General features: G+C 39.2%; 1 protein-coding gene across 7 annotated transcripts in view; it reads right to left on the reverse strand.

The window, feature by feature from the left end:
* Positions 1 to 4,516: 4,516 nt before the first annotated feature.
* Positions 4,517 to 14,347, reverse strand: part of Mef2c (myocyte enhancer factor 2C) — a 148,145-nt gene continuing 138,314 nt past the window's right edge. For 3 of the 7 annotated variants that reach the window (XM_013349666.2, XM_013349665.2, XM_026783684.1), the window contains exon 11: positions 8,965 to 9,286. In XM_013349666.2, coding sequence (XP_013205120.1) covers positions 8,965 to 9,286 — 322 coding nt within the window. Of the gene's footprint in view, positions 9,287 to 14,347 lie in introns of all 7 variants that reach the window. The other 4 variants (XM_013349670.2, XM_026783685.1, XM_013349668.2 and 1 more) reach the window with 2 other exon arrangements.

Consider the following 14,347-nt stretch of genomic DNA (forward strand, 5'->3'; position numbering starts at 1 on the left):
TATACTTAACAGTATACATCATCAATCTTACTCCCCACTCAATCTTTCCCCCACCCCACCCTTCCACTTTGGCAAATACTATATGTTTTGTGTATGTGTGTGTGTGTGTGTGTGTGTGTGTGTGTGTAGCTTCCTTTCTTCTTTATTCAGTAGCTTTTCCTCTTCCCCTTCTTGTCTAAAATGCAGCATACTCTATATGCTGTTTCATTGTTGAAAAAAAAATAAAACCTGCCAGGCATGGCGGCATGCTACTTTAATTCCACCACTCAAGAGGCAGAAGAGAGAGAATCTCCGAGTTTGCGGTCAGTCTGATCCACAAGGCAAATTCCAGGACAAAATGAAAAACAAAAGAAAAAAAATCTAGTAAAATGTTTTGGTATATCAACACCTAGAGGTTTTATCTCCCTGCCCCAAACTGCAGATTATTCCATCATATAGCTATATCAAAATTTACTTCAACATCCTTTACAGACGGGCCCCTTCCCTATACTCTAAACAAAATTAGTACATATTCAAACTTTAAGAAACAAAGTAGTTTGTATATGAAGCAGAAATTTTATTCATAAACAGAGAAACTCAAAATACTTCTAGGAATGATTGTGCGTGTAATGCATTTAGAACCATCCACAGGGAGCTTTGACGCCTATACAACATGACTTTCTCCATGAGCAGAAGAATTAGGTTTTGAACATCAATATAGCAGGGGCATACCGAATGATTTTTGGAGAATAAATGCAGTATCCCCAAGGAAATAAAAAAGAGCAGACTGTAGTCACTGTAGGAAAAGTCGGGTTACTTTCACCAGTGTTCTATCGGGTGGGATGGAGCGATGTATGAGAAGAGTAGAGCTCCTGATCTTTTTAGTGATTAGCTCCCAAAATGCTATTAATTGAGCTTCAGAGTTATTTATGGGAGTCAATGACAGACCCCGTGAGTCACAGAAAACCAGTATAAAGAGAAGAAGTAACTTAAAGTATTACTCCCCCCAGCATCTCTTCTGTTTTCCCAGGCTGCCCCTGCCACTGCAACTCCAGGGATGAACTTGATTCCCTTTTGTGGAAGGGAGGGCCAGACATGGGATCTGATGATGGCCCTGTGCTACTCACTGGCTTTGTAGTGCCTGAGCAAGGGCTTTCCTAGTCACCCTCTGTTTAGCTTGGGATTGCCCCACTGCTCCTGAATGTTACCCAACTTTCAGTCTGGTATTTGCAGTAACGGTTAGTATCATTTCTATTTGGTCAAGAAAAAAAGTCATCTACCAGGAATGGGCATATCAGGGCTGTGGATTCTTCTCTAGCCTGCTAGTCAAGGGCGGGGTGATGCTGACCTGGCATCAAGGCTGGATCAAACCCAGAAACTGCTCGTGAGGGCCCCAAATTATGAACCTCATGCATTTTCTTATATGCTTTCTTAGACCTTGCTTCTTAATCAAAAATGTCTTAGAAGAGCACGGAATGGGAAGGTTAAAGAAGTAGGCCCATTTTGGGGGAGGAAGATATTTACTTCAGGAAGCAGAGACAATTAGAAGTCTGTGGGAGATACAGAATGAGGAAGGGAAGTTGCCTTTCTTCTTTTATCACTGCACCTTCATTAGAAGTCAGTCTGTAAGGGTAACCATAAGAAAATGCCAGAGTAATAATCAAGTGAAATTGGAAAAAGGATGTTTTAAATTTAAAAAAAATAAAGATTCAGATATTCTGTGCTAGATAGGTTTCCACGGCCAATACAAGTAATGATATTTAACCAAGGTACCCCAAAATCATTGGCATAGAGAAACTACATCCTGTTTGGGCTTTGGGGGCACACAGGACTAGTTTCTAGCCATTGGTAAAGATGGCTCCTGTGTCCTCTCTCTTCTGTCTTCTGTCCTGTACATTGCGTAGACATCTGCTGTGCTAAAGGCCTACCTTTGGTCCTTGACTTTGCTAGTCACTCGACCTATCTTTTCTTTTTTTTTTTTGCTTTTGAGATAGGGTTTCACTATGCAATAGTGACCTGGAATTTGCTACATAGACCAGGTCGGTAAGGAACCCACATAGACCCACCTGCTTCTGTCTTGTGAGTGCTGGGATTAAATGTGTGTGCCATCATGTCTGGCATTCAAGCTAGCTTTTATTTTAGTTACCAAAACTTTTTGAGTTTAGTTCATATTTGCTGCCTGAAATTTGGTAATACCTACCAGCTAATCCCTTTTGGCCTCCATTGCCTCCCACAACAGCTTGTAGAAAAGGCAGTCTAAGTTATTCCTCACAGCAAGCAAGATGCTCTTTTCTGTCCTCTTGCTCAGTGACCCCAGTGCAGTCCTTGACATAGCTGTGTGTGTATTATTACTTGGATCCTCTCTGACCATGACAGCTTCAGTTTCCATTTTGTCTGACTGCTGATTCTTGAGTTCTTCACTGTTGATTTTCATCTCTGCAGGTCTCCTCTCTGCTACTTCCTCTTCTGAGCTACTCCATTCTTCTCCTTTCTCCTCAAGAAGCTTACTTACTGGTGGGGCTTCACTTTATCTCTTCTAGAACAACCCAAATTCTCTTTTGCACTAACTGATACCCTGAGGTTAAGCTCATATTTATAATATTCTCATGGATATAAGTCTAACTCAACCTATTGAATACTACTGTGCCACAGAGAGATGGCTCCTCTGTTTGTGATTATCAGGATCTTAATAATTTAAGTTCAATAAGTAAACTTTTATGATTCTTAGTGCAATGTTGAGCCAACCATGAATCTAACATTTTTGTGAATTCTGATAACTCTCTTTTATAAATTAATCAACTTTTTTATTTTCTTTTTAGAGACATGGTCTTACTATGTATCCCTGACTGGTCTGGAAATAACCAAGTAGAACAGGTTAACCTCAAACTGACAGTGATCGTCTTGCTTCTGCCCCTTGGAGTGCTGAAATTTAGAGGCACAGGGATCTACATCCATAGTTAACTTTTTTTTTTGAGACAGGCTTTCTCTGTGTAGCCCTGGCTGTCTTGGAAGTCACTATGTAGACCAGGCTGGTCTCAAGATTCACCTGCCTTTCTCTTCCTCCTAAGTGCTGGGATCAAACGCATGTGGCACTATCACCCAGTGTTAATTGAGTCCTTAAATCCAGACATGATCTAATCAAGCCCTTAGCTAATTCTCTCACTCTTATTTCTCGTTTGTTTCTTTTTTTAACTCATGGCTTCTCTTAGTCGAAATAGAAAGGTCTACAATTCTTGTGCAGCTGTATTCTGCTCTCTCAGCTGAGTGTTTTCGCATTTACTGCTCCTTTGTGGAACATCCTTACCTGGGGCTGGAATCAGGCTGCTGAACCCAGGGGGAAGTGACAAAGTGGGGTTCCTTGTCACAGAAGCAGGAAATGCTATCTTCTGTTAAAGGGATCAGTGCGAAGCCTTTCCCCTTTTCCTGTGTGTGTCTTCGCTTTACACACACAGTCTACTGTCCCACTGCACTTTGCCTACAGAGCACAAGCTCAGAGGTAACATTATCATATTCCAAGATAGTGAGAAGAGAGCACTACTGTCAACACAGGGCAGGATCATGGGCCATGAAGTCAGCCTGCTTGATCTTTCTGAGCCTTTCTGAATCCTGCCCACCTTTCAAAAGGAAAGGCAAGGCTTTGCCTGCTAACCAGATTTTAAAGCTTCTACACTCTGGGCCTGTCTCTGCCTTCCTAGATGGTCAAAGCTTTCCTCTCCAAGGCTCCTCTGAAAACACTGTCTGTCTCCAATTAGTTTCTGAAAGCAGGGAACCCATCTTCCTGCATCCTGGAAGCTAACACAAGAGCCACAGACGATTATTGCTGAATAAATGTTTGCTGAAATCAATTAAAGAGAGCAATGCTCATTTTGAAGTCATGTGCAGAATGTCCGCGAGGCACCTTTCTTTCATTTTTCAGATCAAGAATCACTGTTAATGCAAAAGTCCAAAGTGTCTAATTGCTTGGCAGTGAGCCCCTTTCCCCCTTTCAGTTGCTACATGGACTCATATTGATCTTCTAAGAACACTCATATTAGAATTATGATTGGATTATGGTAATGAGTATAATTTGTAGTTTCAAGAAGATATGATTTCACTGGTTTACTCAAATACTTAGATATAAGCTTTTATTTCCAACTTTTAGAAAAGCTTCTTTGATTAAAAAAGGAAGGCTTCTGAAAAATATTTTCTATACATTTTAGTTAAAATGATAATTTATTTCCTGCTAATGCCTTTCATAAGGACCCTGGAAAATTCTGTCACCAGACAAATCAATATCTCTTTGGAGCCGCTTGGAGAAAGAAGTTGCCCCAGTCAGTAAAAAGCTTCAACTTCCCACACTGACTGAATACTCCCTTATCTTAAGAACTGTTACCCAGTTCACACCTTCCCACACATATCCATCTTTTCATATATTTTGAGCTCAAAACTGAGAAAGCTCATTTGTGCTTGGGGATAAGTTGCTTTAAAAAAACATAATAAAGTGGAATAAATTTGAACAGCAAAACATTAATTAAAAGAACGCACCACAGAGACTTCATCACTAAGAAAGCCAGTAACTTTACTGAATTGTCTGCAAAATACAAATTATACCTTATTTCCAGCAGGAGAAACTTTTGAAAATTCCCCACTTTAATTCACTACAGACAGCTGAATTTAAGTCCCTTGAGATACACAGATGTGGTTGAACTCGGTATAACATCTTGTCATCTAGTGGCGACAAAGTCCAGCTTATGCCGCTGTGAGCCTCTATTGGATACTTGTTGCAAATGCTTGTACGCCCTCACTTACAAGCCATTGTAATTACTCTCGTTGAATGGAAACAAGTCCTCAGAAAAGGAAAAAGAAAGAAACTGATACAGCAAATCATCTGAAGCAATCCAAGTCCTGTGCCTACCGTGACCCGGGTCTGTCTGCTCCGAGTCGGCTGCTGCATGCAAACCACAGCAGGATCTATCCCTTAGCCAACCTCCTTGGATTAAACTGAGGTATGAATCAATTTGAGGTATGAACAGGGAAGGCAAAATGCAATACCCGATTATGAAAATAACCAAAATGGACAAATTTAATGGCGAAGATATGTGGCTTGGATTGCTCCACATCTTTGGTTAAAACATAGTGAGAAAAGCCTTTAATTACGTCTGTAGTCTGGAGCATTCTAACAAACACCAGTAGTCAAGCAATTTTCAAAGATCTGTAGTGGCAGGAAATTAACGCCATACAAGTGACGACACCAGAGCAGATGGCACAAATGAGAACAGATGAAGTGTGCCATGCTTAGGCAACAGCCTTTATTAAGGTTCAAGTGGCTTCTTCTTCAAAAAAAAAATTTTTTTTTTAAAGAAATACAAAGCATTTACTCTCTGGGGAGAAAACAAGCGAAGGGGATCGAGGGAACAAATGGTATCTCTAAGATAAAGGGTATGTATGTCAAAAAACAGAGGTGAGAGAGGGCAGACATGCTTTTCAAAAGTGTATTGGGATTTGTTTTGCAATTCTCACTTTAGTTAACCTTTAAATGATCTAAAGATGACAGGCATTTTCATATTCATCATTACAAAACGTTAAACTCCACTTTTGGGAAAAAATAAGCCATTTTACTAAAAAACACAATTTTAAAAAAGGTTGAAACAAACAGCCTCCACACGTCAGTGCGAACAGTCTATAGGTGCGCAGCTCACATGTGCTGCGACACTGCTACCGGGTTTCAGCTTACTGTTACCAAGATTCTTTTCAAATAGGATTAGGTATAACAATACTTGCAGCCATGTAAAATGCCACTTAGAGTTCTCCTACTTGCAAGGATGAATGTTGTCTAAAATGCCACTCTAGGCCAGGTAAAGTAAAATAATAGCCCCTCAGAGCTCTGCCCCGGACTCCTGGATACAAAGGACTTTCTGTGATTAAAAACCATACTTGGTTTTCCAATACAGCAAGCGGTGAGTTACAAAAAGGCAGGAGGGTAAAGACAGACAGGTGTGACTGTTCAGAGAATGTCACCGGTCACAATAAAGATTGTGCTTCTCATAAAATCATCTTTAAAAATCCTTAGATTATCCCTTCGCTATCTGCTACTGCTTCGAATTCAGTAGTGGGAAGGAGGTGACTGGAGTCCGTTTTCAAGTGAGTCTGTTCTTGAGTTTGTAAAAACCTATTGTCAGAGCTGCTATAAATAGCAGACGCCCTGCTGGTGCATTAGCTTATTCTATCTTTAGCATTAGAAACTCAAGTTTGCTTTGTTGCGGAGGCAAATGGCAGGTAAAAATTTAATATGGCTATTTCTTCATATTTTTATATGACCCTTTCCCACCCACTGGCAAGATTCTATTGATACTGATAAACAAATGCATTTTGAAATGACAGAGAACATTTGTGATATGCTTGCATATTTAATACATATTAAGTTATAAACATGAATCGTCAGGATGGAATCAAGTCTAGAGTGAAATAATGGACTGATTTTCTTTTTCACTTCAACTGCATGTTTGTGTACATACGAGAACATGCAAACAGGTGTATAGATAACCGTATTTGTAGGGGTTAATTTCCTGTTTTTCTTCTGCATAAATACTAGTCTTCATGTTCCATGGATACCTTTAGTAGTGGGATATATATGAAATGATTGATATCTTTATTTTGTTTTTAATATATAAAACATTAGTACAAGGCAGGCTAGCATCCTATATAGATACAACCAAAGGTGCATCGTGGTCTAATTATGGATTGCAGATCAAGTTAAGAAAAATATAGCCTCGTTAAAGGTCTTTTGGCTTCTGCCACCCAGCGGCAGCCTTTTACAGTGAGAAACACATAGTAACTATGCAGGTAAAAGGAAATAAAAAACTGGATGAACATGTCCTACACATGATCTAGCAGACTGAGATCACCGTGTTCTTGGCTCCTCAGGTCAGTACTGGTGACTGGAGATGAACTGACTCGTCTGCCCATTCCAGAGAAGGAAATCATTTCCTAGCCTGAAATATCACTTCAACACTATATACTGATTCTTTATGGCACTCACTTTTAAAGGGTCTGAAAATTAATCCCTTACACACGAATATTAGACAAGAGTTAAATTATTTAAAATAAAAAAGGGACATAGAGAAAGTATTTTTTTTAATGGGATTTCTTGAAATGGCTATTAAATCTCTTTATTGAAGGAAAAATAGATGACATACATGCTTTATGCAGAAGTGACATTGGGGGTCCTGCACACCAGGTTGTCCAACGGTCCTACACTGCTAACAAGATTGTTACGAGTCAGTTAAAATCATGAGGGTGGAAGACAAGCAACTGTCCCTCCACCGTTACCTTCCTTTCTAGCATCCACTCTTCCACATTTTTCTTCTACAGAGATCTGTAACTTATCCACCAAAAAAAAAAAAAAAAACCAAAAAGCAAAACAAAAACAAAAAAACAAAACAAAAAGCCCTCACGTCTCTTATTCCTAGGGCCCAACTTGCAGGACATGTAACCCCACACAGCTTCTTACTCTGGGAATACTTCTAAGAAACATCAAATTCAAGGCTGAACATGAACTATGTAAATTTAGAATATGGGCAAGTTAGGATATGAACTTACTGAATTCCAAGATGCGTGGTGAAATGGAGAGATCTGAAAGGGACCCTGCTTTTGATAAAATGCAAAGAAACAAAACAAGATAGTTTGAAAGAAACCAATTAGTATATACAATGGATGTCAGTTGACTCAATAATTTGTTGATGTTTTAAAAATGATTTAGGATGTTGCAATGTATTATGTTCTAACCCCACAGGTTATCCTTTTGACAGCTGACCTTGAACTTATAAAATGTATGCAGAGTAAAAGAAATCAGAAAGAAAATAGTTACTCAAGTGTGCAATTGCACAAATATCCCCCCTCCCGCTATTAAGAAAACAAAACTTCCGCCATTACCATAATATTATATATATTAGAAAGCTATACACAAGCATGTTAATTTCACAGATTTTTAAAAGATTCTTAATATTTTATATAATTAGAAATACACATTTCAAAAACAAAACTTCTACAAAGAGAAAACAGTTATCTTGGTTAGCAAAGCATGGAGTTCCTCATGGCTTAGGGTAGTGCTTTCTATACAAAAAGTCCTCTGTGGATTTTTACAGGACTGTTTAAAATATTAGCGAAGCTATTGAGGGGAAAAAAACACATTTTGGCTTAAGTAAACTACAAAAAGCCACAAATGCTTTGCAAACTCTTTCTTACCTTTTATATGAAAATAAGCAAAATGTAATGTACATATTTTTATATTTTTTATTTAATAAGAGATGCAGACCCAGGTTTATTTATTTAATTAAATACGTTAGCTCTCAAACGCCACACTTTTTTGTTTTTATTGTTTTTTTTTTCTGTTTTTGCTTTTTTTTCTTTTCTTTTCTTTTAAAGTAGGTATGGTCCTCTTTGAATGGTTTCTGATCCTTTTGAATGAGTGCCATACGCCAATGATTTGCCTGCAGGTTTGTGAGCGTGCTCGGGACATTGGGTGACCGGGCATGTTCCTAACATTTACCAATGGCCACCCCTTTCCGGGTCTGTCCAAACTTCTATACATTTTTCTATATGTTGCATAACAGCTGCTCTCTTTCAGTAAAGATCTGCCGCTTTTGGCAAATGTTTCCTTTTGTCTATTTACATGTAAATAACGTTGAACCTGCAACATGACACTATCTATTGTAACATACATTTTGCAAAGGAGCACAACAGTGAAGAGAAGTTAGCCTTAAAATCTATTTTGTACAAGTGTTCTGTTGTACAACTCGAGTGCTAAGCTTATCTCAGCATTTCTGTTTATCTTTATACTGTATCACTGAGGCAATTTAAAAGTACTTTTACAAAACAGAGTACCTGACGGTTTTTTTTTTTCCACACACGGCACATATAATGCATATCGACCCCCCTTCCCCATTAAGGTATAGCACACACACACACACTGCAAGAAAAAAAAAAAACTATTAAGTAATAATGTGATCATGTTGCCCATCCTTCAGAGAGTCGCATGCGCTTGACTGAGGGACTTTCCCTTTCGTCCGGCGAAGGTCTGGTGAGTCCAATGGGGGAGTGGAATTCGTTCCGGTGATCCTCTCGGTCGCTCCCATCGTAGGAACTGCTACAGCTGCTCAAGCTATCAACAGGAGACCTCCCCGCCTCGTGGCGCGTGTGTTGTGGGTATCTCGAAGGGGTGGTGGTACGGTCTCTAGGAGGAGAAACAGGTTCTGACTTGATGTTGAGGCTTTGAGTAGAAGGCAGGGAGAGATTTGAACTCTGAGATAAATGAGTGCTAGTGCAAGCTCTGTAGGAGGAAAGGAAACCCAGTTACAGATGGAGGAGGCCTGCAGGCCCCAGGAACTCACATTACAAACATATCAGCGTAACGACTTGCATAGACTCTAGTGCACGCCCAGAGAGAAGCGCATCTCAACACCGAGGGGTGTCGTTGCCTAGTGAGGTTGGTTGAGAAGGCCTCTGCCTGGTGGGAAACGCTCTACTGAACAGGCCCAGGCTTCCTGGATGATCTATAGGCCCCAAGAGACTCCAAAACCATACTGATTACCTTTTCATAAAGGTTTAAGACATAATGCAAAAGTCATTCTATGTTCACGGAATTTTCCCTGTACGATTCCAATCCTTCATTTTCTAAACCTTGGGGAATGGTGTTTGGATTTGGGCCAGCCTCTCTTGGTTTACTAATTCCTGCACTGAAAATTATTTTAAGCTTTCTCTCCTTTCATTTCTTATGCCCATACAAGTAAAGTTAGTGAATAAGGGGAAGTGAACAGTTTGAATTTCAAATGAACAGAACATTTCAAGTGTAATATATCTATCTATCTATCTATCTATCTATCTATCTATCTATCTATCTATCTATATCTCTGATGTAAAGCTTGGGAGGGGAAGGAGGGGAAGAGGGCTGAACAGTGTCTGCAGAAAATTTAAATATCGATTTAAAAACATCTCACTAAAACTGATGCATAACTGAACATTATCTTCTGCAGGTGTGTGGGGTGAAAGCCTTATCTGCAGTTCCTGATTCTGCTAGACATACTCTGGCTAAGCAGTAGTGATGACAGGGGACTTAGGACCACAGTCCTCTTAAATAGAGTTATAAATTAACTCATATTATTTGGTGAATCTGGTGATTCCTAAGAAAATGACGTGGCAAAGAACGAGGGAGTATTCTATTACTATACTTCTAATCCTCACTGATTTCAAGAGTGTGTTCTGGGAGACTTTAGACATGATATTCTGGAGAGAGAGACGCATTAAGCCTTTAAGTGTAGCTTGGCAATCAGTGACTTTGAGCAGGGCAAACTGTGGTCACCTTGCATCAACTTTAAGATGTTTTTGTTGTTGTTTCTGTATTCTGATTGCATTGACATCCACCGCCAGAGCCTAACTGATCCAACTACACTGTCAAGAAAGTACAGGAGTCGCTTTAACTGAGGGATTCTCACAGAAAATAATCATCTGTACAGACACATGAATTTAAGCACAAGTAAGCCTACCTATTCATGTGTGTAAGCTTGCTGCTTCCTAATGGGGAGAACTACATGTGCCTTTCTAAGCAGGGAAACAATATGAGTATATTTCCGAGAAAACTGGACTAACTTGGTGCTGGTCTTTTGGGAGATGTGGTAGAGGAGTAGGGTGCACAAAGATATAAAATTAGTCAGGAATGAGTTTATCTTTGAGTAATGTTTTATACAAAAGCACCACCTACTGGCAAGGAATTACTTTCCTTTTATTAATAGATGAGCTAACATGGAGGACAACATAAAGGGAATTCTTTGCTGTTTTAATGAGCCCTTCATTCTTTGGCAGTCTGAGCTCTCAGACAATCCCAGTGCACACAGGTTTTATCTCTGTTTATTTGTGCAACTATTTTACCTGAAACTTGTTATTTTAGTTTATTTAGTTCTCTAATTTCCTAAGACATTTAGTTATTTTAAATCATGAATATATTGAGGTAGGGGCAGGAAAACACCTGAATTTCAAAGGCACCATAATGGTGGATTATTTTATACTGGTTCAAAGTTACTTAAGGATTCATTTTGATGTTCGAGGAAATCCTCTTTTGATTTCTGGAAGAAAGAGTTTTCCTGGCTCTGGGTAAGAAAAATCTTTTCAGTAACATTTAATTAAATGCTTCTGCTGTGAATCATACAAGTGCTTAATAAGGAATGTCAATTAGGAGCCTGGAAATGACACAGCACATCAATAGATACCTTTCTTCACTCATTGACATTTAACTTGCTTTTCTCTAAACATAGTAGATTGGGAAATTTCTAAAAAAAAATTGAACTAAGCTGGTCACATAGTTTATATATATATGTATACATATATATATATAAATTAAGAGAGGTATGAGCAAAATGATGTTTTCTAATGACATCTGAAAGCTGAACTATCCTTTTATTTGCTTCGGTTCCCATTATCAATGGCTGTGTGGACATCTAGCTGCATCTTGCAGGTCAAGCAACTTTTGGCAATTCTTTTCTTTAACTAGAACCATTTATCCGGTAGTGGGATTTCATTTGTCACTAAACATATATACAAGTTTATTCTGAGCTGTGTCATTGTGAGGACTAAATCTACAGTAAAGAGATATCAATGGTCTCTTCATCTCCACATCATTTCCCTGTAGTGCAGGATGCAGCATAGAGTGGCTAACCTCTGCTGTCAAAGAAGTACTTTCTCAACAAGAAAACGCAGTGTCCACCTCATTTAAGTGTATATAGACTAGTCTTTTCTTGAGAGCAAAATATAGCCATAGACAGCCGTGAGATGCTACAGCTGTGAGAGTGTAAGAAAGAGGTAGGAGGAAGGTGGGCGGGGGCCAGGTGTGTAGGGTGCCTTGCGAGGTTCTCTGCACTAGTTCTGATTTTAAGCAAAGCAAACTTCCCTTCCTCCAAATCATTCAGAAACAAAATACGGATTTTTTCGTAAGTTCATCTCACTCTACCACCTAGAGAAAATTAGGTTTACCTAATACATTTATCTTTTCCCCCTCTCCATGAGACAGTCTCATTGGAGGCCGGCCTCAAACTTCTAGTCCTCCTGTCTCTGTCTCCTAGGTGCTGGGACTATCGGTGTGCACCTCAGACTCAGCTGAGCCTAGTTGTTTTTAAAGATTGATTTATTTTTATTTATGTGTGTACGTGTATGTCTCTGTGTGAGTCTGTGCTATGTGTGCAGATATGGGGAAGCCAGAGGAGGGTGTTGGATATGTCTGGAGCTAGACTTACAGGTAGCTGTAAATCACCTGCCATGGGTGTCCTGGGTCTTCTGCAAGACCAGTAAAAGCTGTCAGCTGCTGAACCACCATCTCTCCAGTCCCCGAGCCTCAGTTTTTCATTTTCTTTGCTTTTTTCTCTTTCTTTTTAATTTTTTTTGGGGGGGCTGGGTTTCACTATGTAGCCCTGATTGACAGGGACTTACTATGTAGACCAGACTAAGACTAGAACCACACAGCCATAAAGCCTGACTTTTAAAAGTAATCTCTATTCACTCTCCCTTTCTCCCTCTCTCAGTATGTATTGAGTATTCTCATAACAAAGACATTGAGTGGACCGACTTCCGGAAAACAGGCTGTCATTTTCTAGACAGCAATCAAAAAAGTACCTAAAAGTCAAGGGTCGGGCTCTAAAGTGGTGAATCCCCTCACCAGGAATGCCTCTTCCTACATAAAATTGGTGCATGCTTTTTGTCTAACTTCATTATATAAAATAGATACTACTCAGTTTCTCAAGCCTAGCCTTGCGATCAATGCTGTAAAGGACAAAGCAGACATTTTTGTTTTTGTGCACAAATAGGGAGAGTTCTATTATACTTGGCAATTTTGTCAGAGAATTACAGTAGCCATTTTAGGATTCACTTTGTTGCAGCTAAAATCTGTTCCATTCTTTGCTTAAAATACAGTACCTACCTAAAAAATGAGCCCTAAGCACAAATCTGTGAGACCCTTTCATTTGAAAACATATCAGTCCTTTTAGTTGTTTCTAAGGCTGTGGTTTTCAACCTTCCTGCTGCTGACTCTTTACTACAGTTCCTCATGATGTGGTGACCCCCAACCATAAAATATTTTTGTTGTTATTCCATAATTGCAATTTTGCTCCTGTTATGAATCATAATATAACTATCTGATATACAGGATGTCTGACACATAACCCCGCAAAGAAGTTTTGACCCACAGGCTGAGAGTCGCTGCTCTAACAAATTATATACCTTATTTTACATAAGCAATATAAGTTGGGGTTTTCTACGAAACAGTGTGTAAGAGTGAGTCAGCTTATCTGAAGATAGCTTATGAATAACTACTACGAAATAGGATGAGCGAGAAGGTATATGGTGATGGAGGAGGGGAGAGGCAGGGGGTGGTGCTGACTATAAAGTTGTAATGATTGGTTGTTCTCCCAGTTTGAGGAAGAAGGGCAGCAATTAAGGGCAACTGTACCTCATAGACAAAATTCAAATTATGCACAAGAAGACTTAGTTTTGAAAGAAAATGGGGGATGGACTGTTGGTTGCTAGAACTCAGTTTTCCTTTAGTCTTGGGGTAACACTAATTCCCTTCTCACTTAAACGTAGTAGAGAATTATGTTTTCCCATGTAATAGGTTTTCCAATTCTGTGTATGGTCAAAGTAACAAATATGTGTATGCCCTCATAATTAATAATGATCCGGTATTATCCACAAGCAAAAAAAAAGTGGCATTCAAATGAAATGGCATGGCTTCAAACTGTATTCTGTACTTACTTATTCTGTGAATGTGGGTGCAAGTGCATGTACACCTTGGTTCTCTTTCCACCTGTGGGTTCCAGTAATCAAAGTCAGGTTGTCAAGGTTGTTAACGAGGCTTTGTGACAAGGACCTTTAGCCACTGAGCCATCTGGCTGATCATTACAAGGCTTTTTGACATGAATAATATCTTGTGTGTGGGGTTTGAATTTGGTGCCATGATGGATGACTTTTGTGAAAAATCAGAAATGAATAGTTCCCCTTATTGAGAAGTAGGTCAGTACAATGCTGTGCAGATATACACAAAAGTGTCTGGATAGTATTCTGTACTTAGTGATGATTTCTAGAAAAAATCATTGTAATTAGAATCTGCTTGCATACTTAGCACTGGACAGAAAATTTAAATATCTGAAAAAAAAACATTGTTGATCAACATTTCATACATCTTCAATGGCAGCGCTCTTTGAAGAAAGCACAGTTAATGCCATGGTAATTTGCTTTATTGTGCACATGGAAGGCTAGATTTCCAACGAGAGTGATTTCTCAGTGGAGTAGCCATAGCAAAAGACTCTTGAATAGTGTATTAGAACCCTGACCTATGTTACATCAGTACCCA

Source organism: Microtus ochrogaster, chromosome 19 (assembly GCF_000317375.1).
Source record: "Microtus ochrogaster isolate Prairie Vole_2 chromosome 19, MicOch1.0, whole genome shotgun sequence".
Taxonomy (NCBI): domain Eukaryota; kingdom Metazoa; phylum Chordata; class Mammalia; order Rodentia; family Cricetidae; genus Microtus; species Microtus ochrogaster.